Source organism: Vespula vulgaris, chromosome 15 (assembly GCF_905475345.1).
Source record: "Vespula vulgaris chromosome 15, iyVesVulg1.1, whole genome shotgun sequence".
NCBI classification, from domain to species: Eukaryota; Metazoa; Arthropoda; class Insecta; order Hymenoptera; family Vespidae; genus Vespula; species Vespula vulgaris.
In genome coordinates this window covers 2,680,427-2,705,000 of record NC_066600.1, presented here as the reverse complement: position 1 = coordinate 2,705,000, position 24,574 = coordinate 2,680,427, and the positions used below count along the sequence as shown (strand labels likewise).

Genomic DNA, 24,574 nt, shown 5'->3' with positions numbered 1-24,574 from the left:
ATCTACGTAAAACGAAGCATAATCGACGAATATGTACAGGTGTGTTGCATTATCGATTGCCGATTGATTTATCGTAAGGCTTGTCGACGTGCACGATTATTATTATCATTATTATATACTATTTCTCTCTGTATTAAAAGCAAGAAGAACGGCATAGAAAAGTTATATCTATTTTGTGAAAGTGACGAGGATAAAATCGTAGAAAGGGAAATAGAGCAAGATGGATAGATAAATTCGTATTTATGACACAATTTCATGAGAAAGAAAAAAAAGAGAAAAAGAAAGAGAGAGAGAGAGAAAGAGAGAGAGATACAAAATTATCAAGATTATTTCCCTGATGATAATTTTTTTTTTGTAAATAAACAATTGTATATAATCGATTTATCTATCTATCCCTTGATAATCTATTTGTAAGTGAACCTTATAATTTCATTTATTTGACATACGTATCATTGTTTAATATTCTTTCTCTTTCTCTCCTTTTCTCTTTTTCTTTGATTATTTATTTTTTACTATTAGAACGTACATTGAGAACTTGTTGTATTATTTTCGATTTTTAAATAGTTTTCGCAACTCTTAAGATACTGTGACTTTCTCGAAGTAAAACTCGAGCTAATCAAGATACCACAAAATGTTTTTCTTTTAGGACCCTAGACGAGTCCAGCTCTTTTCTCTCTTTGCACACATGTACACGTATGCTACGTTCATGTATTTGTACATACATACACATATATATATATTTCTCTCTACATGTATTCTTGAACTTCTTGCTAGAATACTATCTCTTCGTCTAAGAAGGAAATCCCCGTGTCTTGTTCTAACGATAGTAACCAGTCAACGACGTTTACCGGAAAATACCTAGGCTCTTAATTGCCAATTGCTAATCGCGATAATCATGGACAACGATTTAAGAAGGAGACAAAGAAGTCGTTTGTTCCAAAGTTACATAAATTCCTCTGGAGAGTCCACTGTTCGTGATCGGCTCTCTCTCTCTCTCTCTTTCTCTCTTTTTCTCTTTCTCTTTCTAATCCTTGCTTCGTAATATCCAAGAGCTATTACGTTGTCGACCAACTCGAGAAAAGAAGAATGAAAATAAAAACAAAAAAAAAGGAAAAGAAAAGAAAAAAAGAAGAAAGAGAGAGAGAGAGAGAGAGAGAGAGAAAAGAATGAGAGAGAAAAAACGCTATGAGGACATCGGTGAAAATAATACGGACAGATATTTAAGAAAGAAAAAAGAAAAAGAAATAAATAACGACGATAAGAAAAATACTTTTATTCGTATTAATAAAATAATATGATCGTTTCTGTTTTTTCTTTTGTTTTTCTTCTTTTCTTTTTTTTCTTTTCTTTTCTTTCTTTTTCTTTTCGGTAAAGATACGTTGTAACGGAGATAGGACGCAGCTTAAAGATAACGTTATAATAAAAAGTAAAAATTTACGCAACGAATATAAAAGAAAAAAGTCTATAGTTTCACAATCCGTTTCTCAGTTGGTTTTACGCAGCTCGTAAATATTCATTGATGATCCGTTTTTTATTGATCGTTTGTGTAGATGAGAGTTAAATAATAGTAGAAAAAAAAATTTTGAGAAAGTTCCTTTAACGCACATGTTCGTACGTAACATCTGTCGATATGAATGAAAAATAAAAGAATCGAAAAAAATTAACTCCGGATGACTGTAGGCGTATACGTATTATAAATCAATTAATATACGTCGTCGTGTTCATGCACTCGAGCAACTGATTCTTTTTAAAGTAGGTAACATTTGCGTGACATTGACACGTGGAAATTAAACTCAAAGTTCGATCGAGAATGTATTAAAGATCGAACGATTCGAATTGAAATCTTCAAAAATATTTCATGAATTAATACGCGTTTTTCCTTTTTTCTTTGTTCTCTATGTTTTTTGTTTATTTTTTTCTTTAATTTCTTTATCCCTTTCCGTTTTCTTTATCTAAAAGATATCAGGTTTGTTCATACAATTTTTTCTCTTTCTTTACCTTTCTCTCTCTCTTTCTCTTTCTCTTTCTCTTTGTTTGGAAGAGATCCATCAAAGAGATTCGTTGAAATCGGTTGCGCGATCGTTCCGGATCGGTGAATCCCTTTCGAATCGTATACACGCAAAGTCAAATCTTTCGAATGAAACGAGGAAACACGGTACGGGAACGAAGCTTCTCAAGGGTGATCCGTTCAGGTGACTGAGCAATTTCGTGCTAACCAAAACTGGACGAATATAAACGTCTATGTTTGTATCTGTAGCATATGTTAACTGATTTATAAAAGAAATAAAAGAGAAAGAAAGAGAGAAAGAAAGAGAGAAAGAGAGAGAGAGAGAGAGAGAGAGAAAGAGAGAGAGGACAGTTGCTCTATTCCTGCAAAAATCAACGAAATAAAAAGGCAACAGGTCGACCTTCGATATAGTCCATGTCTCACAGCAACGATCACCTCTCTCTCTTTCTTTCTCTCTCTCTTTCTGTAGCCATTCTCCGTCTCTCTTCAATGTACCTACTGCATCACACCGTAGGCGCTGCGTTGCTAACTTTCACGTATCATAATACGCGGTGAAAGAATGTGGTTTCCCTTTCAAATTACAAAATACGTTACGAACAAGCCGCGTTACGGACTTCCTTCACAATTTCGAATATTCTCGATCCTATTATCCTCTTTCTTCCGTAACGATTAATAAACAAAGTGCAAATCCGTTTGAGAAAATTCGAGGAAGATATTGGATTTCGTTCTCCAACATGGCGGACTAAACCGTTTCGATTTAATCACGTTTGAACGTGGTGCGATATTAAGAATGATATTTGGGAAAAATCGAAAAAAGAGATAACAATAGTTTTGGGGGTAGATAACGATCGATCCATCGATCCATCGATCGATCGGTTTTCGAATGCGGCGGCGACGGCGACGGTGGCTGAGGAAACGAAGCCTTGATTAAAATATTGTGTTACGACGGTCGCTGAGATCAGGACGCTTCGTTTTACCGCGGACGAAAGACGGACTTGACCCGATTTATCCCATATACCATATGGATATACACCTTTTAATTATGAATATCGGTTCGTCGGGGTGCTCCCCCCCTTCTCCCTTTTCCTTCTCTTTCCCCCTCTTTACCTTCGTTCTTGATCTCTCGTTAACATCACCGTCGCCACCGACGCCGGGCGTATCGTCTTTCTTCGTCTCATTAAATTAGACGCGAAAGGATTTATGTGGGTTTGGTCGGGACAAAACTGGGCCAGGGATATATAACGCTTTAACAACTAGGAGCTAACCTACCAATAACGGTTATACTTGCCGAACTATAAGTACCGAGTAAAAACGTCACTTTCTTCGTCTATTTTTCTAAACGTACAATCCGCGTCTATCCAAATAGCTACCAGCTAACTATTCGTATCCTCGGGCTATACTATATCGATCTATCGGAATTCTTTTCGAGCGTTACATTCAAATCTTTAAATTTAATTCGCTCGTTATTAAATAAATATTCTCGATTGTCGGCTGTATTAATATCGACGACGACGACGTTGTTACGATTGAAGAAAAAAAAGAAAGAAAAAGAAAAAATGGATTCGTCGAAGGATCCGTTTGAAATCTAAGCGATTGTTATCCACGTCGAAGGAGAAAGAGATCGCGTTCTTTGATACGATCAGAAAGGGTGCAAACTAAGATAGGAAAAGAGATAAAGATAAAGATAGAAATAGAAATAGAGAGAAAGAGAGAGAGAGAACTAGTATGATACGATCAAATTGTCGCAGGACCGGTCTTCGAGCACGTGACAACTCGATGCTGTGGCAGTGTAAGTAGGTACATATGCCGCAAATACGAAAAATCGATGTCATGGAATTCATTTCGAGTTTGAAAGACATATGTATCTCTTCGATGGGTGGTGCCCAGAGTCTAAAGTCCCTTTCTCCCTCATTTATTCCAGCCTTCCATCCACATTTATAGAAGGAACGGATCCTTCAGTAGTCAAGGCTCTTTTTAACTGCGGCGAAGCAACGCCATTTGTCCGGTACATATAATTTCTCGAAAACGTGTGGAAATGGTGTATCCCAACCAGTGACCCTCATCACCGGTGCCTCCAAATTTAAGAAGCATTCCTCCTGCGTTATAATATTGTAAATATTAATCTTCTTATTAAACAAATTATTAAGATAATTATTGTAATAGTAATAAGGCAAGAGTTAAGATTAACAAACATTTATTTTAACAAAGAACCTAATTATGTAATTATGTAAACGTTGGAAAAATGGAATAATTCTTTCTTCGTAATTATCTTTATATATATATATATATATATATATATCGATATAGCAACGCGGTATAATTTCGAAGTCATAGGAAGAAATTCAACTGGTAATTAATTTTATTACTGCTAATTGCACTCAATTGCGATGATCAAAGACATTAACAATCGTAGCGTAGCGTACATTGCCCCGAAGAATAAAAAAAAAAGAGAGAGAGAGAGAGGGAAGAGAGAAGAGAGAGAAAGAATTCTATTCCACTCTGCAAAGACATTTAGAATATCTATATATTTATTATTCCACAATCTTGAATCTCTCTCTCTCTTTCTCTCTCTCAACACCTGATCGTAGATAATATTTCTTATATTCAATCGTTAATACAATAAAGAAAGTGAATTATCTATGGTGTAACACGATTTTTCTTTAATCCGTCTATCGTATTAATCATAATCATATGAAAATAAAAATAATTGTTTTACCTGAATACGAGCCGCAATTTCTGCTCCAAAACCATTGGTCCTTGGTGCTTCGTGCGCAACGACGACACGTCCGGTTTTCTTTACGGACTTGGATGGAAACATTAGAAAAAAAAGAAAAAAAAAAAGAACAGAAAAGATATATAATATTTATCGACAATAAAAGAAATATAAAGAGGAGAAAGTTCTTAGATGATAATTCAATTGGCAACGAATAATAATATCTATACACGTACGTGATTAGTTACACCTACATACGTTAGATACATACGTCGGGCATACGATCAAATTATCATCATGATTTACGATTTCTGTTCAATGCATCATAATAATTTATTTATATGGAAGGACGAATGTTAAATGGCGCATTAACACCATACTCGATAGTACATACTATCGACTATCAAACCGAACTAAGAACACCGTACAAGCAAGTACCGCTTCGATGTACGAAGGTACAAACACGTTGTTGTAAGTAAAGTAATTAAGACGCACTCTGTTATGGTATATACATATGTATGCGAGTTAGTGTTGTATAGATATAACATGAGAGTACTTGTAAATCATTAACAAAGCCGATTGGAAAGCGCGTTAAGACGCGTGCATACGACGCGATGCGACTCTTGCCATAAAATCACATCGATAATTTCCCCAAGGCTGATCCCGAGCACGGATTACGCGAAACTTCATCCGATTTGGTGTAATTAAGACTCATGAAGAGAGAGAGAAAGAGAGAGAGAGAGAGAGAGAGAGAGAGAGAGAGAGAGAGAGAGAGAGAGAGAGAGAGAGAGAGAGAGAGAGAGATAAAATCGTCTACAATTGGATTACCAGAATACTACGAAGCAATTTGTATTTTTGAAGCCTGTCAGCGCTTTTTACGTCATCAACGACGCACGTACTTATACGCATACTACAGATACACATAAACACACACACAGACACACACAAGCACGCGAGAAATAGCTTTTTTTTATCTTTCTTTATCCTTAATAACAGCTTTGTAGATTGCACTTCCTTGATAATCTCTCTGTATTTATTCAAACAACGCGATAATAACGACAAATTCTTTTTCCTTTCCATTCCGTCGATTATAAGATATTTTTATTGTGAATGAGTTCTTTTTAATAAAAAAAAAAAAAAAAAAAAAAAAAAAGAAAAAAAAAAAAGAAAGAAAATAAAAATAAATAAAAAAAAAGAAAGGAAAAAAGAAAAAAAAAAACGTAATCAATATTAATATCCAGTATATTATACCATTATCGCATATATTATGAGCGTTAAGTGTAAGGTGCGACGAATGAATCACATAATTATACGTATTCATAGATAAGGATATTAAAAGAAAAAAAAGACAAAAAAAAAGAAGAAAAAAGAAAAGAGAAAGAAATCATATAGACAAGTAGATTTATACATATATGTACGTATAGGAAAAATTATATATCGTAAACGCGAAAGTTTATTAGCGAGATATTCGAGCGTTTCGGTCGAGATAGTTCAGCCATATTCATCCAACAACGAATGACGGTCGACGTTCTAACGTGCGCGCGCGCACGTTCGCTCACGGAGACATTACGCAAGGTGGAGAACACGTGGAACGGAAAAGATAGAGTCCTTATAAACGCTTGGCGTTCGATCGCGGATCTCGAGCTATCCGAGCAGGCTGATTTCGTTCTGAAGACGCAAGAAACACGTGCTCTTTCTCACCTTCTCTTTCTTTTTCTCTCTTTTTCTCTCTCTTTTTCTCTCTCTCTCACTCTGTTGTTGAAGAGAGACCTAATCTCCGATTAGCAACCTTCTCGATGAGCCTTCGAAACAGTTTCTTAGTTGCGCAAACTAACAGCCCGAGAGTTGAGCTATCGAGAGAAAGAAACGAGAGATTTAACCACGAATATCTCTATGAATTTACCAACGAAACGAACTTTCCAATTACGATCTGCATCGCTGGACGTCCAGAAGATAATGCTTGAACCCTGGCCTACGTGAGTATCTTTATTTCGTTGGCTATTAATTATGTATTATTATATTATAGTTTGAAGTTCGAAGATTGCCTGTTGTGAAGAAGAAAAGAAAGGAGAGAAAATATCTTTATATATATATAGATGAAATAAGAAAAAAACTTTCGAATCATATTGTCTAATATATAGTAGGTATAATATTGTTTATCGTGGATTCGTTTATACGTAACGTTGCATCGTCTGTATGTAAACTAAGAAGAATTAGATTAGAATTGGATTACCTTGCAAACTAGTTCTGCATCCCAAGGTATAATGGAAAGAAGGTCTATCACCTCGCAAGATGCACCGAGCTTGTCCTCGACGATATCGGCTGTTTCTAATAAGATATGCACCTGTGTACCCCATCCTATGAGAGTCACATCTTTTCCTACATTAAAAAAGAAATTTATTATTATATCTATAATAGTATATATATGTATATATGTGCATATATATATATATATATTTGTGTATAAAACCTATACGAACGTATACTCGTAATACGTATGTAGTACTACGATTATTAAAAGAATTTTTTCGATATTACTATTTTCTAAAATCAATCAGATCGTTTTTTAGACTAATCTCATTATTTTTCCTGATTGTAAAATTACAAATCCAGAAACTTTTAGCCCACTCTGCATATGTACATATATATAAATAAACGTAGCGTATAAATAGAATTTTTAGAACCTACCTTCTTTTACTATTTCTCCTTTACCAATTTCAATTTTATAATGTCCAACCGGTACCTCGTCAACAGCCGTACGATAAAGAACCTTTGGTTCGAAAACTATACAAGGATCTGGTTCTTCGATGGAACTCAATAAAAGTCCTTTCGCTTGTACTGGTCCTCGAGGTACTACGATCTATAAAAATAAAAAAAAAAAAAAAAAACAATATGAGATTAAATTTATTTTATATATATTATTCTATTCGAAAGAAATCAAGATTACTATGAAGAAAAGAAAAGATAATGTAATAGAAAATTCATCGAGCTTCTATCTATCCTTTTTCTTTATATCTTTTTTTTATTTCTTTCTTTATTTCTTTCTTTCTTCCTTTCTTTATTCTTTTTCTATACGAAACAAACAATCTGTTTTCTTATTTCCCCGGAAATACATTTCTGATGTAATACAATTACCCGTTCGTATTCGCGAGTACACTATAGATGCAAATACACGTTTATTGCGTGCTCTCTAAATGTGTACAACACGTGTATATACGTGTACCTATATATCTCTATACGTGTATATAGATCTCTATGAATCTAACAATAAGCTAGTATAAATGATTGAACATAGATGTATATATAACTGATATATAGATGTAAGATATGTGTATAGTGTAATACTAGTGTATGTGTGTATAAAGTAAAAGTATATGTATGATTTTATGTACGTGCGTATACACACACACACGCGCGCGCGTATGCGCACATATAGTATATATAATATCGTATATGTACATATATATATATATATATATATATATATATATATATATATATAATCATATATAATACGTAGAAAACTTTCTTCATGCATAGGTAAAGTACGCGTCGTCTTACAATATTCATAGAATTTCTTGCTCAAAGTTAAAGGCCTTTACTCTTAAAAGAAAATATCTTTGAAAGAGGAAAGATGAGAGTCGTTGAAAGCGTTCTACGAACATATCATCAAAGAACATCTAAGATTACCTACTTTCTTCCAGTTAATTATTAAACACTATGATTAGTGTCATCCATCCAATGTGAAATTTTATAAAACTATCTTGAAGGAAGCTCTTACATTTTCTAATTATTTTATTACTATTATAATTGACATAACGAATGATTAACCTCGTCAAAAATTTAAGTCGAAATAATTTTTCGTTACATTTTCTTTACGCACTTCGTCGTTTGATTTATCCATTCCGCCATCTACATTTTTATACGACGATTTTCTGCATTACCATGTAAACGTATATTCTTATTGTACCGACATCTAACCGGGACTTTAGCAAATTGCAACGTAACGCTCAGTCGGTAAATAGATTTCTAAAGATAACGAAAAATTTTATTTATCTTAAGCAGATATTTTAACCCGTTAACTGTTTTAGAATAGTAAAACTATTTTTTTTTTTATATATATTCAAACTATTTGTAATTATTTATAACATTGTCTACAATATCGAACGCAATATAATCGAAATATACGGCACAAATCGATAACTATTTTTATATGAAATGTTTTTTTTTTTTGGGCTTCTTTTCAATTGATAATAAAGAATCATTATTATTAAAATTATTAACAATGCGATGATAAAATAGAGAAAATGATCTTTTTTGCTTTCAAATCTCTAAGATTCTTGACATCAGAAATATTCTAATTTAAGCAAAAAGTATTTACGTTGATCTTATAACTTTTTTTTTTGATGGGTCATTGACCTAGTGATTTACATAAATTCTTGGAACTTACTCGAGCTGCTCAGCTGAGCAACCTAAATATTTTTTTTACTACTATTACTACATAGTACTACGTAAGATATATTATACGAATAATGAATGACGATTTTTGAAAGACGATATCTACGTACAAGACAATCCTAGAAAGATAAAATCAAAACCATTTTTTAAATATCAATTGATATAAAATTAATTTTGCAAAATTTTTTTATATTCCCTTGTTTTCAACGTAGGATAAAATTTTCATCGTATTCGTATTTTCATAAATTAAATGTATAAATTGTTTAAACAAAAATTTATTTCATAATAATTTATTAAAAAAGAAAGGAAATGTTTAACTTCGAAATAATCTTCTTAATGGCATTGCCTTGATTTACCATGTCATTTCCGTGTCATTTTCGTGTCGTTTCCGTGTCATATCCGCGTCGTATAAGTTTAGCTCACGAACGTAATTATTAACTCTATATGAAACAACGGCAAACCCGACGAAATATGTTGCAACAATTAGTAAAGGCCAGAATATTAAAAATAGAAAAAAAAAACGTGACAATAAACACTAACTGTCTAATAAATTTTCTTTTTTCTTTATTTCGTCCTAAAATATTCCTGAAATGTCTTGAATTTACGAACGTCAATTAGTTTTTATTAAAATTTTAATTTGAAATAACAAAAGCTAATTTCGTTTTTCATGTTTATGAGTATAGTACAAAAAATTGTCATCACTTTAATTACGATGAGTATTAAATGTGGAAAAAAAAATAAATGAAAAGCAACCGATGATAGATTTTAATAAACGAAGACGTTTTGAGTAATATTTTACACTTCAAACGATAGATAATATCACGTGATCTAATAAAATAATACGAATGCTTTTAATATATCATTTCGTAAAAAACCTTACCAATCCATTATATTAGACAAAGTTAATATACCATGTACATCTATATTTACGTAATAATATAAAATATATAATCTTTCGATCAGAGATATCATAAATTAGAAATTGAATTTATTCGAAAATTCGAATCGAAAAACCAAGACATCAAGTGATAAGAAAAGAATGATAGCTGATTAAAATTATGAAATCAGTCAATGAATATAACATGATTAACTTTAATAGATTATAAAGAGGTATATTACTGTATATAAAGAATGAAAAAAAAAGATATATAAAACGATGTTATAGTAGAAATTTCGATTACCTACGTTTTATACAGCATGCTGCTCTGTCGGTAATAACGAGATTACAGATATCTATATATACGCGATATAATAAACGCTTTTTTTTTTCTTTTTATTGAAAATAATATAATTAAATACATACCTTTAATCCAGGAGTGTGAGCAAAATAAGCTTCTGGACTTTGAGAATGATAAAGTCCTCCGTGTCCTACCGCACCGTAAGGTGTACGAATCGTTAATTTTCCGCAATCGAATACTCCTCCGCTTCTGTATCTGCATTTTGCTGCTTCATTTACTATCTAACAGTAACAAAATAAAAAATATATTTGAAATAAAAATCCATTGAGTCTGCATTAAAAAGAAGTTAATGAATGAATTAATTAAAAGAAAGAAATATAATTCTTCCAATATATTTAATCACCTGATCAAATGCAGGATATATATAATCAGCAAATTGAATTTCTGCAATAGCGGTTGCACCGACATTCGCTAAACCTATGCCAAAACCAACGATACCATGTTCGGATATAGGTGTATTGAATACTCGATCGGAACCATAACGTTTTTGAAGGTTTACGGTGCAACGAAACACGCCACCGAATGCAACATCCTCACCAAATATAACTGTATTAAAAAGCAAAAAAGAAAAAGAGAAAAGTGTAAAATTATATAAGTACGTATAAAAATGTATCAACGTTAATGTTAATGTATTTTCTTATCGACGCGTATAAACATTATTTTTCTTATAAATTATGCATTCTCATTCTTCCTTATCATAATTATTTTTTTATTGAATAGATATATCTCTTATTAAAATGTATTATTATTATTATTATTCTCGATGATATTTCGTTGTTATCAGTGTCTCCAATGTTTTTGTAAAGTAATGTCAAGTAAAGATCAGCTTTCAAATAATATGATTGGTTTATTAAGTATATGTAAAAAAGAATGACATATTCACCTGCGGATGCGTCTTTTTTTAACGTAATGTCCAAAGCTTGATTTATCGCTTGATACATATTCAATTTTTCCGTCTCACCTATGAATCATGTATAATTAATTCGATAGGATACGACAGTGTACTTTTATAAATCGTACGAGGTGTTTAATTTGTATCTAGATTCGCACCTATTGCGCATAATAACATTTAATCGACACGATCATAAATAAAAAAAAAAAGAATTTAACAGAAAAAAATATTAAAAAGAAAAATTAAAACAAACATTGAGAATATTTATTTCATAATATATTAAATGTTAACGTTAACGTGAAAGTGGCACGAAAAAAAGAAAAAAAAAAAAGAAAAGAAAAAACGTATGCATGGAATATATTATTTTAACTTTTGTTATTATTAATCGACATAATCCATACGTTTGTTATAAACAATATTTAATAAAAAAATCTCTAATTGAAAAACGGAATAGAATATTTTTAATGAAACTTTCATCTGGAATTATGCAATAATTTACTCACGCTCTGATACGAGCGACCTTGGGTTCGGATAAAACTTGAAATGCAGATTTCTAACATGTTCTTTTCTTGCACTATGCAGCTCTAACAACTTTCTTGACGTTTGAAAGATGAACCTACGTATCATCCTAATCGAGTAGTATTACTGATATACTAGTAAATATATAGAGATAGAAAAAGGGGGAGATGAAGTCAATAAGTAGTAATAGAACGATAACGATATTCCTTATCTTATGCGGCACTGTTTAAACATATTGTCTATTCTAACTTTCGAAAGAATTTCGTAACAAAGAATATTTGAATAGAAAAAAAACACTATGACGACAACGGAAACATACGATTCGAGTTGATGCTCGTTAGAGGATACTCGATTGACTGATACGCTAAGCGTTCGTTTCAAGTAAATATACTTCGTTTATGGTCGTAACATTTCGTTTATCGTTCTTCTAAACGACGAGTCATATATTTGTTTGATATAAGGAACGAAAGCTCCATAATCAGCAGAATATCAAAACCTTTTTGAATTTTAGATTTTTTCTTCCTTTTAATATTCATTCACGCACTTGGTTTAACTTTAATCAAAAATCTGAAATAATATACTTTCTCTATATATCTGTTTTTTTTATGCGTATCACATTCATTTACTATATTGCATATATATATATATATATATATATATATATATATATATGTAATATATAATATATATAATATCTATGTATAATATATAGAGTTATATTGTGAATATAATATTATTTTTCTAAATAATACTGTGTATTGTTCTGTAGAAACATTAGTTTATCGTTTTAATAAATTAGAAAAGATTTATTCTATACACCTTTCGTTTCAGCTATTAAGCCGTCGATACAGCTTCTTCGTAAAATACCAATGCAGTTACTGCTTTCTGGTGACCTTTATACTCGCGTTCTATCGCTCCCGTTGAAACATTCCACAATCTTGCAATGCCATCAGAAGAAGCTAAACGAAATGAAAATATTAAAGTCTTACAATTCTAAGAACTTTTAGCATTATCTATAATACTCTTACCAGTAAATATATATTGTGAATCTGCACTGAAAGCTGCATCCCAAACCCAACGTTTTGCTTCATGTTGCAATACTTGCACCTCTGAGAAATCTGTAGTTCTCCATACTCTAGCAGTTTGATCAGCAGACGTAGTTACAAGCAAACTAAATATACAAAATTGTTCTTTTTAGTTTTATTATTAACAAATATAAAATCAGATTAAATTTTTACTTACGTAGAATCAGGACTAAATTTACAACGTAATGCATAACGTTTATGAGCCAAAAGTTTATGACGAGGAATAGGTCTAGTTGGTTCCTCTCCTACACCCCCCGTAAGCGTCCAAATGTAACAATGACCTTTATTATTTACAGCAGCCATATATGTACCATCTTGATTTATTGTAACATCTTGAATAGAAGCTTCAGTTTCTGGTATCTATAAGAAAAATTTGTTTTAAGAGTATATACTTGGTAGTATTCTAAATAAAGAAAATTATTAAATTATAATTATTCATTATAATTACCAATTGTTCGTTATGATCCGAACGAAGATCCCATAAATGTATAACACCGCTTTGATCGCCGACTATTAATTCCGCTTGATTAGGATGTAAGCATACGCAATTTACAGGGGCAGAGACTTGAAATATTCTTTGACATTTACCATTATAATATCTGAAATACAATCAAATATTAATTCACACGCATATTTATTTCTGAATGAATTTTCTAAAATTATTTAATATACCTAAGATCCCATATACGTGCGGAACAATCCTCTCCACCCGTATACATCCATTTGCCTTCTTCCTATAAAGATTAAGAACTATTATTCTTAGAATACAATAACATTCATTCGATATACTTTAATTATTCTAATGTTTTATTATACCTGAAAACCAAATCCACTGATATTTTTAGAACCACCTTCGTAAGTGATAATTGGATTTGGATCGTTTGCTCCCAAATCGTACATACGAATATGTTGATATCCTGCTGCGCCTATGAAATACTTATCTGGTGTAATATCTAGAGCATTTACTTGCTAAAATTTATTGAGGAAAAATATTGACATTGATAAAATGAAGGTAAAATAAAATTATCGAATAAAGACAAATTATTCGTAATAAATAAAATAAAAAGATACAAATTCTGTCTCTGTAAAAGTACGTTCGCAATTTCCTGTATGTGGTTGCCATATTTTTATTGTATGATCATAACCTCCTGTTGCAAAAATTACTTGTTGATCACTAGTTTCATTATCCACAGTCATCTGAATGTAAAGAAAATAGAAGTTATTCGTCAATCAAATAATTTGAAAATGTTTACATTAACATTGTATGTACCTGGATGATTTCAAACTTAAAACGAGATCATTAAGAATCAGCTGTACTATACATAAGTGTATACTTGTTTTGTTACTGCCAACAAAAGCAGAAAAAAATCTTATTTTTAATCTATTAAAATTTAATCTATGTAATTTGATTAATTGACTTTGAATTAATCAAATTACATAGATTTTATTAATAAATTCGCTTAAAAAATATATATATTTTTCAATTTCAACAAAGTTTACTATAACAATGGTTCTCTATCTTTCAAATCGAAGAAATTCGTAAATCTCAGTTTGAGAACCCTCACACTAAAAATTCGATTTTTCTGATTGGTCCATTTAAAGAAATCATAGAAATAAAAAAATCTTTAATTCCTTCATTTTTACTTGTCATTCAATGAATAAAATGAAATAAATGTATAAACGTAATCCAAGATTATTACGAGGATAGTAATTATTTGTAATACAATTTAATAAACCAATTTCTAAATATATACGTCGTGGTAAATATAAAGTAACCAATGAGAAAGAATACATTGATTTGTCCAATCAGTTATAGGTTATACAATTTTACTATAAAAGCCGCGCAAGATGCAATTTTTAGTGATTATCAGTTTGGTGGGATAGTCAGTAACGTATCTATGCGTCTCCATGAAGCGTGTAAAATAACAGGGAATATAAAAGAGAACTTATGTCTAAGGCAAATTCATTGAAATAGTTGTGCCTGCTAGTTCTACGGGAAGCTTCAACAAAAATGCAAAAAGTTGGAAAATTAAATTCATCGATTGATATTATTCCTTTGCAAGGATCTAGTGGTGATTATAAATCAAAAAGCATGGACAATAAACACAAAATTGAAAATTCTCACCGTTTTTTCAAAGATCAATTATTAATATCTCGTGTTCAAACGGTAATGTTTATATTTAAATAATATATGAAAGAAATTCATATCCTTAGGAACAATTATACATTTGGAATTCTTACAAAAATAAGAATTATTAGACCACTTTAATTTTCGTTGTTTTCGTTCTTTTACGTGATTTTCTTCGATTATTACAACTACTCATCCTCATAGATTACTCAAGTAACCTACATAATATTTTGCATTAAATTAGATAGTATTACACATATACGATAGAAAACATATGTAACATATTGCACTTGCTATATCTATCCGAATAACTAAAAAAATAATACTTTCAATGTGCTTATATATTATATATTTTTATCCAATAAATAGATATATGTATATATATATATATATATATATTATCTAATACAAACATATTACATAAAAAATATATAAGTAAAAGAGAGTATTATTTTTAAAGTATCTTATACGTTATATTATATTTTAGTATATGCATGAAAATGAAAACAGAGTATATATCGATGTAAATGAAATGGCCGATACTCTGCAAAGAAAATATCGTGATTATCGTGGAAAGAAACGTAGCGCATTTAGAGCACTTGTACGCAAAGCATACGACGAACTAACAGAGATGTTCGCCAAAAAGTCTTCTCGTGATTGGTATGCTTACGAGGATGACGATGATGACGATGAAGTTGATGTTGAGGTACTAATATATGTTATTTTCATTGCTACAGCTTTTTTTCTCTTTCTTTTTCTTTTTTAAATCAATTTTTCAAAAAAATCAATGGATTTTAGTCAGATCCACAACCTGCAATATTAGGAGATGTATTATTAAAAATGTTCAAGAAATCAAAGGGCAAGCAGAATGGAAATTCCAGTGACAAAGAGCTTATAGATATTAGTAGTGACGACGATGTTGAGAAATGTGATCCAAAGTCCGACGCAAAGGCGGAAGATACAGTCACAAATAAAAGCTTACAAGAAAATACAAATTCCGTACCAGTTGTTCAAAAATCTAATGATTCTAAGGAGGATAGACAATCGGCCCAAACGGTAAAATATGAATAAATAAGTACACTTTGTTTTTTAATACAACACGAAAGAAATATTAGTAAAATGAAAAATAATAATCTTAATATTCCAGTCAAAGAATGAGGTTTCTATTCCTAAAACACAAACAGAAATGACAACTAGAAAAAGACAAAGAGAGAAAGAAAATGATAGCGGACAATTACCATTAACGAAGAGAGTAAAGACGATACCAATTACCGAACCGAAAGTAACATTTGCAGATGTCGGTGGAAACGATAAGGTTTTGAAAACAGTATGCAAGTTATTGGCACATATAAAACATCCAGAGATATTTAAACAACTTGGCATATCTCCGCTAAGAGGATTTTTACTTCATGGTCCACCTGGTTGTGGAAAGACTTTGTTGGCTCATGCTATCGCTGGAGTAAGATATGTTTTTTATACACATTCTGATTTTATATAGAATAATCCTTCTAAGATGATATATTCGGTGTTCTATCGCAATCAGGAAAGATAAGAAAAATATTTTCTTTGAGAATTATGAAATACTTTCTTATCTTTATCATTTTCGGAGAAGATTGACTTATATTCGTTATGAGAGATAATCTAATATCATTATCTTATTATCCTCCATATTGTTTATATTATATATATTCCTGAAATTAGGAATTAGCAGTGCCTCTATTGAAAGTAGCAGCACCCGAACTGGTGGCTGGAGTATCGGGCGAAAGCGAAGCGCGTATTAGAGAATTATTTGATCAAGGAATTGCTATCGCACCATGTGTACTTTTCTTGGATGAAATCGACGCTGTTGCGCCGCACAGAGCAACGGCTCAAAGAGAAATGGAACGAAGAATCGTAGCACAGTTGTTATCATGTTTAGATGGTTTGTATTTTTGATATCGTCTATTGGATTAATAAGATTTATGAGTATGAAAATAGAATATTCAAAGATATTATTAAGATCACGTTTTTGTTTTCCTCTTTTGTAGAACTAAGCGCAAGAGAAAATGGAGATAGAGTCTTAGTTATAGGAGCGACAAATCGGCCAGATTCGTTAGATCCTGCCTTAAGAAGAGCAGGACGTTTCGATCGCGAAGTTTGTCTTGGTATACCAGATAAAGATGCGAGAGCAAAGATATTGGCAGTACACACAGAAAAAGTAGCTCTAGCTCCTAACATTAGTCTGTCGACAATAGCTTCGCTTACACCCGGCTTTGTGGGAGCAGATCTCGTTGCTTTAATCAGAGAAGCTGCCTTGGCCGCGGTAGATAGGTAAACTTTAATTTTCACGAGAAGAATGATTGTAATATTCGATCCGATTGATTTATCTTTCTGTACGTAGAATCTTCGAAGACTTGAATGAAACGGTACCAGCGATTAGTATTTCTAAGTCTCCAGAAATAAGTGAAATCGATCCTCAAACTGACAAAGAAGTTCCAGCATTTGAAAATTCAGGAAATATAGTCGATGATGTTACGACTGCTGAACCTCCGACGAGTATCGAAGATACCGTATCCTCTATGAGCAAGACTCAATCAGAAAACTCGAATGTAGGATTAGAAATGGATGTAACGCAAGAACCGTCAAAGTCTCCAGAGCTATCGAGTTTACTTACTTGGTTACGGAACGAGCCTCCTCTTTCGAAGGAAAAATTAGGAACTCTTTGCATCGAAGATAGCGATTTTGAAGTGGCACTCCGAGTAGTTCAACCTTCTGCAAAGAGAGAAGGATTTGTTACAGTACCTGATGTCACGTGGGATGATGTCGGTTCATTACAAGATATCAGACAAGAATTACAAATGGCTATACTCGTAAATATATATCGTCTTACTTTCGGGTAAAACCTTCTCTCAAGTTGTATCACGATAATACATTATTAATCATTTATTTTTTTTTTAAGGCTCCCGTACGACACGCCGAACAATTCGCGGCATTGGGTTTGAGCGCTGCTACGGGTGTATTATTATGTGGTCCTCCGGGTTGTGGTAAAACGTTATTGGCCAAGGCTATTGCAAACGAAGCTGGTATTAACTTCATTTCTGTAAAGGGACCTGAACTTCTCAATATGGTAATCTATCTATCTTTAATCCTTCGTGATCGAGCATGTTGTTCGTCGATCGTACGAATAACAGACGAAGTAACGTCTCATTTGTTCGCAGTATGTTGGCGAAAGTGAGAAAGCCGTACGTCAGTGTTTTATGAGAGCAAGAAATTCTGCCCCGTGTGTTATATTTTTCGACGAATTAGATGCATTGTGTCCTAAGAGGACGGAAGGCGATAACTCAGCCACGTCGCGAGTTGTAAATCAGATGCTTACAGAAATGGATGGAGTTGAAAGTAGACAAGGAGTATTCTTAATGGCTGCTAGTAATCGTCCAGATATTATCGATCCTGCCGTATTAAGACCTGGAAGATTGGATAAAATTTTATACGTAGGATTACCAACTGCTGCGGATCGCGTTGACATTTTAAGAGCACTAACGAAGGTAAACACTGTGACGATATATAAATTTTATAAAACATTGCAATTTATTATAATTAATTTACGTTTTAACAGAACGGTACAAAACCAAAATTAGCCGCAGATATAAATTTGGGAGAAGTAGGATATAACGAAAAATGCGATGGTTTCACTGGTGCCGATTTGGCTTCTTTGATCAGAGAAGCAGGAATAGAAGCGTTGAAAGAATTAATGACACAGTATCACGGACAACCAGAGATCTGTATGCGACATATCGCTAATGCGTTCGATAAAGTTCGACCATCGGTTCATGAAAAAGTAAGTAATCGATCTGACAATTATATAATAATCAAATAATCAATTAAATGCGTTTTGAAAAGTATCAGTTAGAAATTCCATATAATTTTTGTCGTTTTCCTTTTTTTTCTCTCTATTAAATGTCATTCCTAAAAACCGTATTCTAAAAATGTTCAGGAGATCAAACACTATGAGAAATTAAGAAAGCTATATTCAGTTAGAAAAGATTCTGAAGTCACGCCTATGATGGATACACCGTTAGAAACGCCAATAGTGGATGTAATTATGGAACCAATGGAAACATGAGGCGAACTAATTAAGAATCTTTTAATATGGCACTTCTCTTCCATTATTGAAGTTTTATCAGAATTTCTAAGAACATTAGAAATAACAAATAATTGTGTAAGATAATATTTTTACGTTATAGGAATTATATATGTTAGGATTTTTAAGTTTCGATGTTTACAAATTATATATCCTTTTTTTATTCCGATGTTAATATTAAATGATAAAGACGTTTAAGACATAAGATATAGAATATAACGATAATGTTCGGATATCTATCTCGGAGAACATTATCTGTATCACCGTTTTTGTAAACATAAATAAATTTTATGTTATCTATAAACAAATGGTATATTTTACATGCATTAAAATACACCATATTTAATTTGGATAACTGATATTTTAAATATGATAACTGATCCATTACTTTAATTGTGTAACATTTGCCAAAACAAAGTTATATTAGTTTAGAATTTCTACTAGCATAAATTAATGAGACGATTTATAATATTTACAAACGAACACGATTTATTTTTATTAATTGAACGTCTCCTGTAACCGAATATAAGATGTTTTTATTTCTAAAGAAAATAATTATAAATTCTGTTTTTCCTTCTACCTTTCTGATGTAATCAAACAGATTTTATAATTCCGATTAGTTGACGACATATCTAGCGAATAAATTGATGCTGCATCGAAATCTTTATTTTGTAACATCGTATGCATATAATTCCGATAATAATAATACCAAGTTCGATTAGTAATTTTTGTGAAGTTAAATCATTGAAAGATATTGCATTATATATAGTCCAAAAATTATCGAATAAAATGGAATAATGTGATCTATTTGTTTTCGTTAAATTATAAAATTCTATCATAAAATCACCTACAGGAATCCATTTGTTATGTCACGAAAAACCAACCGTCATTTACTAAATTATTAAATATAGCGACAGTCTAGAAGATAAAAATAATATAATATTTATCACTGCACATGGGGTTCCGTTGTGCGATTTTTCATAATCCAAGGATGTGTTAAAACATCTTCCAATGGCAGTCTTTTATCTGGATTTACGATTAGTAACTATAAAAAAAAAAAGAAAAAGAAAAAGAAAAAAAAAAGAAATACATAAGAAATGAATAAATAAAAAGAATAACATCGTGATGAAATAATCAACGATTCGGTATAATTGAAATATTAAATATTCTTTACCTTCGAAATTAAGTCCCTTGCGCCTTCGCTAACAAAATCAGGGAATTTATACTGAGCTTTCTTAATTCTAACATACGTTTCTTCGTAAGTTGGTGCAAGAAACGGTGGAGAACCGACTAAACATTCGTAACATAGTACTCCAACGCTCCATAAGTCTACAGTGTGATTATACGTCTTTCCCATTACCATTTCCGGTGGTAAATAATCAAGAGTACCGCATAAAGTTTCTCGTCTCGACGAAGGTGCATGAACGGACCAACCAAAATCAGCCATTTTTAATTCACCTTTTAGACCAAGCAATAAATTTTCCGGTTTTATGTCGCGATGTATTACTTTTTTACTATGACAATATTTTAATGCATCTGCTAATTGCGACATATACGTAGCCGTTCTGTAAACATACATGTTTGTTATATTTTTTCAATATCCTCAAAACAAATACAGATTACTTCGTTTAAAAATAGACAAATTAAAAAAAAAAAAGAAAAAGACATACCTAACTTCGTCAAAACGTTTGTCAGGCTGTGCATTCAACTCTTTATACAATTCACCCTTTGGAGCATACTCCAATATCAAATATACTCTTTTTTCATCGTGAAAGTAACCATACATACGTAAGATATTAGGATGTCTATAAAAAAAAAAATAAAAATCAGTTTTTTACTTTCGTTTGCGAGATATTTGCAATAATTCTGACACAACTGTTTTTTCTTGTTATACCTTAAATGAGTTTGTATTTCAATTTCCCTTTGCACTTGATATAACATAACTTGATCTTCAACTCCTTGCTTTTGTATTTGCGCTTTAAAAAGTACTTTCATGGCTATAATAAATTTCGACTTTTTTTCTCTAGCGAGATAGACGTTTCCGAATTTTCCTTTGCCTAGAGGACGTCCGATATCAAAATCCGTTAATACCCATTTCTTTTTGCTCTTTTTATTATTCATATCATTCTCTTCTGTATTTTCTATAGTCACAACATCCTTTTTGTCATTATTGGAAGCATTATTACAGTTATCTTGAGTCTTTAATTCCGTTGACTTAGACGAAGAAGGTAGTGCTGCTTTAGGCAATTGTTTCGAAAAATTATTTTGATTATTCTTCGTTGTACAATTAGTCGAATCGGTTTTACCATTTTGTACGACCCTAGTCTCGTTTTTTTTACTTCCTTGATTATTAACGTTCGCTAATAAAGAGTTTTTGTTTACAATCCTCAATTGTTTGAAATTATTAACTTGTAATTTGGCATCAAATTGAGAAGCAGTCGTATTAGCTTGAACAATATTTTCTTTTCCTTTCAGCATTCTTAGAAACTAGTACTTAATAAAACAATAAATTATCAAAATGAAACGGAATATCCTGAAACAATAATTCAGATAAAAATGATATCACATATATCTAATAAATATATGTGTACTTGTTTTCTCGTTAATTAAACAAACGTAAATATACGAATTAGTAGGATAATCAATTTGTTAATAAAGAGATCATTTACGGTATACCTACGGATTAAAATGAACGACTCGTACAGAAGGTAAACACTTTTAAAAGAACGTGATAATATCGAAACAAATATTTTATGATAAACACCAATCCAACCAATTAAACATTAACGTTTCCAATGTCTCTAATATTAATTAACTTAAACACTTATTCAGCTGTTTGCATCGATTCACGATATTCACAAATTCTAGGTCACGATCCAACCTTCCATAGCTTAGAAATGCTTCTGTGGACGTTTTAAATCTTTCAAATAGTTTCAAAGTAACGTACTTTCAGTTTTCTCTTCTGATTGGTCGAGAGATTACAAGCATTGAATATAAACAAGTATCTGCATAGATAAGAAAACGAGTGTATAATATCAGCAAACCTTGCTCGAAACTCTGAACCTTGAAAGAAAGAAAAAAAGAAGAGAAAAAATAATTATCACTTATCAAAAAGGGAGATAAATTTATTTCTCCTCAAAAAGTATTGCAATCTTTCTCAAGTATCGTCTCTGGAAGGTATCTCCGAAGGGTCGTAACTTTTTATTAAAAAAAAAAAAAAAAAAGAAAGAAAAAGAAAAGAAAAGAACAAAGAAAAAAAATAAATGAAAAGGTAAAACAAATAATAGGATAAGAGAATCTACGAAAAAAAAAAAAGAACAAAAAAAATTGAAACACAGTATCCATTCTATTCGTATTTCGTGCCAATTGTTTGGAGGTTACTGTACGATAAATTGGACCAATCAGATTGGAGGTACTAACGGAAAGAACTGGTAAAGAAGGTAGATTACAATTCGACGAATCACGAGACGGGATGAAGTAATCTTCCGAATGACGACGCGTAGTGTGGATCGTTAGGAATGGAAAGGGGGGTAGCGGGAGGGGGACAGGGGAGGCCAGTACCCGCTCTACGTTTCATTCATGATCGTCGGGTACGAAGCAAGCCATAATATATCTCTAAGTTGTATTGTAAACGGGGTAGACCGCGTTAGTGCTGCCGATGTGCGTGCGCCTCGCAGTCGTACACGTGATTATTACTCTTTTGTGCTACGTGTTTTTGTTTCGTGTTTTACGTGCATTACAACACTTTGGTTTAACCTTTATACATACCTGCCTCGCGCTACTCGCCACTATTAAACGGGTATGTAGACAAGAAGAGAAAGAAGAAGAAGAAGAAGAAAAAGAAGAAAAAAGAAAAAGAAAAGAAACGAAAAAAAAGAATAATAATCAATCGTTTTAACCTTTTAATCTGACGGTTCTCGGACTTTGAAATTTCAAAAGAATCTCGAAGGGAATATCTTTTACTTCGAGAATTCGAGTTCTACCTTTCCCCTTTTTTCTTTTTTCGTTCGTTTTTTTTTTCTCTCTCTGTGCGGTACTTCTACAGTGTGTAATGTAAATAACGACACGACGATTAGAAGATCGCCGGAGAGAGAAAAATACGTATAATCGTTTCTACGCGTTCGTTTGCATCGTTCGTTTCTTACGAAACGGCAAAGAACCCTATGATAAAACTCGCCTAACGCCTACGTATCAACGTCGAAGCACTCTCTCTCTCTCTCTCTCTCTCTCTTTCTCTCATTCGCTCACTCCATCTCTCTCTCTCTCTCTCTCTCTCTCTCTCCCGCTCGTTCTCCGTCTCTGTCTGTCTTTCTCTCTCGCTCTTTCGTTCTCTTTATATGTATTTGTTTTGACAGAGGAGTTCTTCTTCGTTGGCTAGCACATCCTACGAGAGATGGAAGTGAAATATACGTAGCCGGCCAAGTTTTCGAACATGTACTCTTTAAGAGATCTACGCGCGCCATTCGTCGAACGAATCGACGATGTATTCTTTCGATCGAAACGATTCGTTTATCGATAACACACAGAATCGATGATCGGTTAAATTCGTATTCTAGATTTCTCTGTGTGTATGTGTTTGTGTCACGTACGTCATGTTTTTGTCACGTACGATATATTCGTTGATGAGAATGAGAAAATCTGGCGTGTATAATCGAAGGAAAAAAAAAGAAAAAGAAGAAATCAGTTCTTTTTTTTTTTTTTTAGATCGACTAACGTAGTAGTAGTAATAGTGGTAATAGTAAAAGATATACAAATGATATGTGTGTGTGTGTGTGTATGTAAATATATACGTGTATATGTACGTATTTAAATTCGTAAGAGAACGTTAAGAATATTTTTTTATTGTGGGGTGGTATCGACATGTAAGGATCAATGTGATAAGATAACGCAGAGTTAAGAACGATTCGAATAACGAATGCACTTATGTATGTACGTATGTATGTATGTATCTGTATATATGCATGTATGTACGCGAACGTTCCGTGTTTCTTATGACGAATCGCGTGTGTATGTATGTGTGTATATACGTACGTATATATTTATTTATTTATTTGTATATGTGTGTGTGTTCGTTCGCGTCCATCTCTGTTATGTCGGTAATAGCAATAAATGCATAATAAAATAATAAATTAATAGATGATACCGATGTGTCTCCCACCGGTTATCACATATCGTTTCTAACGCTAAACTAACATCATTGACTCGGCACCATTAGCTGCGACACTAACAACACCGTTCTCTCATTCGTGTCCCTCTTTATACACATACGTATGTGCATACTACACATGCATACATGTATACATACATATATGTCTTTACGATCCATTCCACGATGCATATGCTAACATATGCCATACATATGCGACCAATCGAAAATCACGTTTCTTATCCGATCGCTCTCTTTTCGCTTCTC

The 24,574-nt window shown here is 32.2% G+C and overlaps 5 protein-coding genes across 14 annotated transcripts in view; 2 read left to right on the top strand and 3 right to left on the bottom strand.

The window, feature by feature from the left end:
* Positions 1-11,951, bottom strand: part of LOC127069467 (2-oxoisovalerate dehydrogenase subunit beta, mitochondrial) — a 12,017-nt gene extending 66 nt beyond the window's left edge. The window contains exons 1-8 of one of the 2 annotated variants that reach the window (XM_051006540.1): positions 11,813-11,951; positions 11,301-11,378; positions 10,761-10,963; positions 10,483-10,638; positions 7,410-7,581; positions 6,955-7,100; positions 4,725-4,811; positions 1-4,104 (exon numbers count right to left, since the gene is read on the bottom strand). The exon at positions 1-4,104 is cut by the window's left edge and continues 66 nt beyond it. In XM_051006540.1, coding sequence (XP_050862497.1) covers positions 3,964-4,104; positions 4,725-4,811; positions 6,955-7,100; positions 7,410-7,581; positions 10,483-10,638; positions 10,761-10,963; positions 11,301-11,378; positions 11,813-11,936 — 1,107 coding nt within the window. In that variant the 5' untranslated portion in view covers positions 11,937-11,951 and the 3' untranslated portion in view covers positions 1-3,963. Of the gene's footprint in view, positions 4,105-4,724; positions 4,812-5,910; positions 6,767-6,954; positions 7,101-7,409; positions 7,582-10,482; positions 10,639-10,760; positions 10,964-11,300; positions 11,379-11,812 lie in introns of those variants that run through there. The other variant, XM_051006541.1, reaches the window with a different exon arrangement.
* LOC127069473 (target of rapamycin complex subunit lst8) lies at positions 11,668-14,401 on the bottom strand. Its single transcript, XM_051006556.1, has 9 exons — positions 14,184-14,401; positions 13,985-14,110; positions 13,730-13,882; positions 13,586-13,647; positions 13,362-13,512; positions 13,071-13,273; positions 12,857-12,999; positions 12,648-12,787; positions 11,668-12,395 (listed from the first exon to the last, which is right to left on the bottom strand). Exons 2-8 carry the CDS (start codon positions 14,108-14,110, stop codon positions 12,663-12,665), a joined length of 963 nt encoding a protein of 320 aa, XP_050862513.1. The 5' UTR covers positions 14,184-14,401; the 3' UTR covers positions 11,668-12,395; positions 12,648-12,662.
* A 371-nt stretch (positions 14,402-14,772) lies between these two features.
* LOC127069448 (nuclear valosin-containing protein-like) lies at positions 14,773-19,968 on the top strand. Of its 3 annotated transcripts, none has more exons than XM_051006486.1 (11): positions 14,773-15,080; positions 15,529-15,747; positions 15,891-16,097; positions 16,189-16,500; positions 16,743-16,962; positions 17,069-17,351; positions 17,422-17,890; positions 17,980-18,147; positions 18,239-18,565; positions 18,637-18,858; positions 19,015-19,968. In XM_051006486.1, exons 1-11 carry the CDS (start codon positions 14,925-14,927, stop codon positions 19,141-19,143), a joined length of 2,712 nt encoding a protein of 903 aa, XP_050862443.1. In that variant the 5' UTR covers positions 14,773-14,924; the 3' UTR covers positions 19,144-19,968. The 3 variants fall into 3 exon arrangements, with proteins under 3 accessions (XP_050862443.1, XP_050862442.1, XP_050862444.1); XM_051006485.1 differs by having other exon boundaries at positions 15,840-16,097; XM_051006487.1 differs by having other exon boundaries at positions 14,787-14,985; positions 15,840-16,097.
* On the bottom strand, positions 18,586-22,229 carry LOC127069465 (aurora kinase C-like). Of its 2 annotated transcripts, none has more exons than XM_051006536.1 (5): positions 21,838-22,229; positions 21,056-21,694; positions 20,832-20,966; positions 20,336-20,726; positions 18,586-20,206 (listed from the first exon to the last, which is right to left on the bottom strand). In XM_051006536.1, the coding sequence occupies exons 2-5, from the start codon at positions 21,637-21,639 to the stop codon at positions 20,108-20,110; spliced, it is 1,209 nt and encodes a 402-aa protein (XP_050862493.1). In that variant the 5' UTR covers positions 21,640-21,694; positions 21,838-22,229; the 3' UTR covers positions 18,586-20,107. The 2 variants fall into 2 exon arrangements, with proteins under 2 accessions (XP_050862493.1, XP_050862492.1); XM_051006535.1 differs by having other exon boundaries at positions 21,842-22,228.
* Positions 22,230-22,728: 499 nt separating this feature from the next.
* The window catches only part of LOC127069457 (ETS-like protein pointed), an 81,294-nt gene continuing 79,448 nt past the window's right edge, over positions 22,729-24,574 (top strand). For 2 of the 6 annotated variants that reach the window (XM_051006512.1, XM_051006509.1), the window contains exon 1: positions 22,731-22,960. The gene's annotated coding sequence lies outside the window, so the exon portion shown is untranslated. Of the gene's footprint in view, positions 22,961-24,574 lie in introns of all 6 variants that reach the window. The other 4 variants (XM_051006513.1, XM_051006511.1, XM_051006516.1 and 1 more) reach the window with 3 other exon arrangements.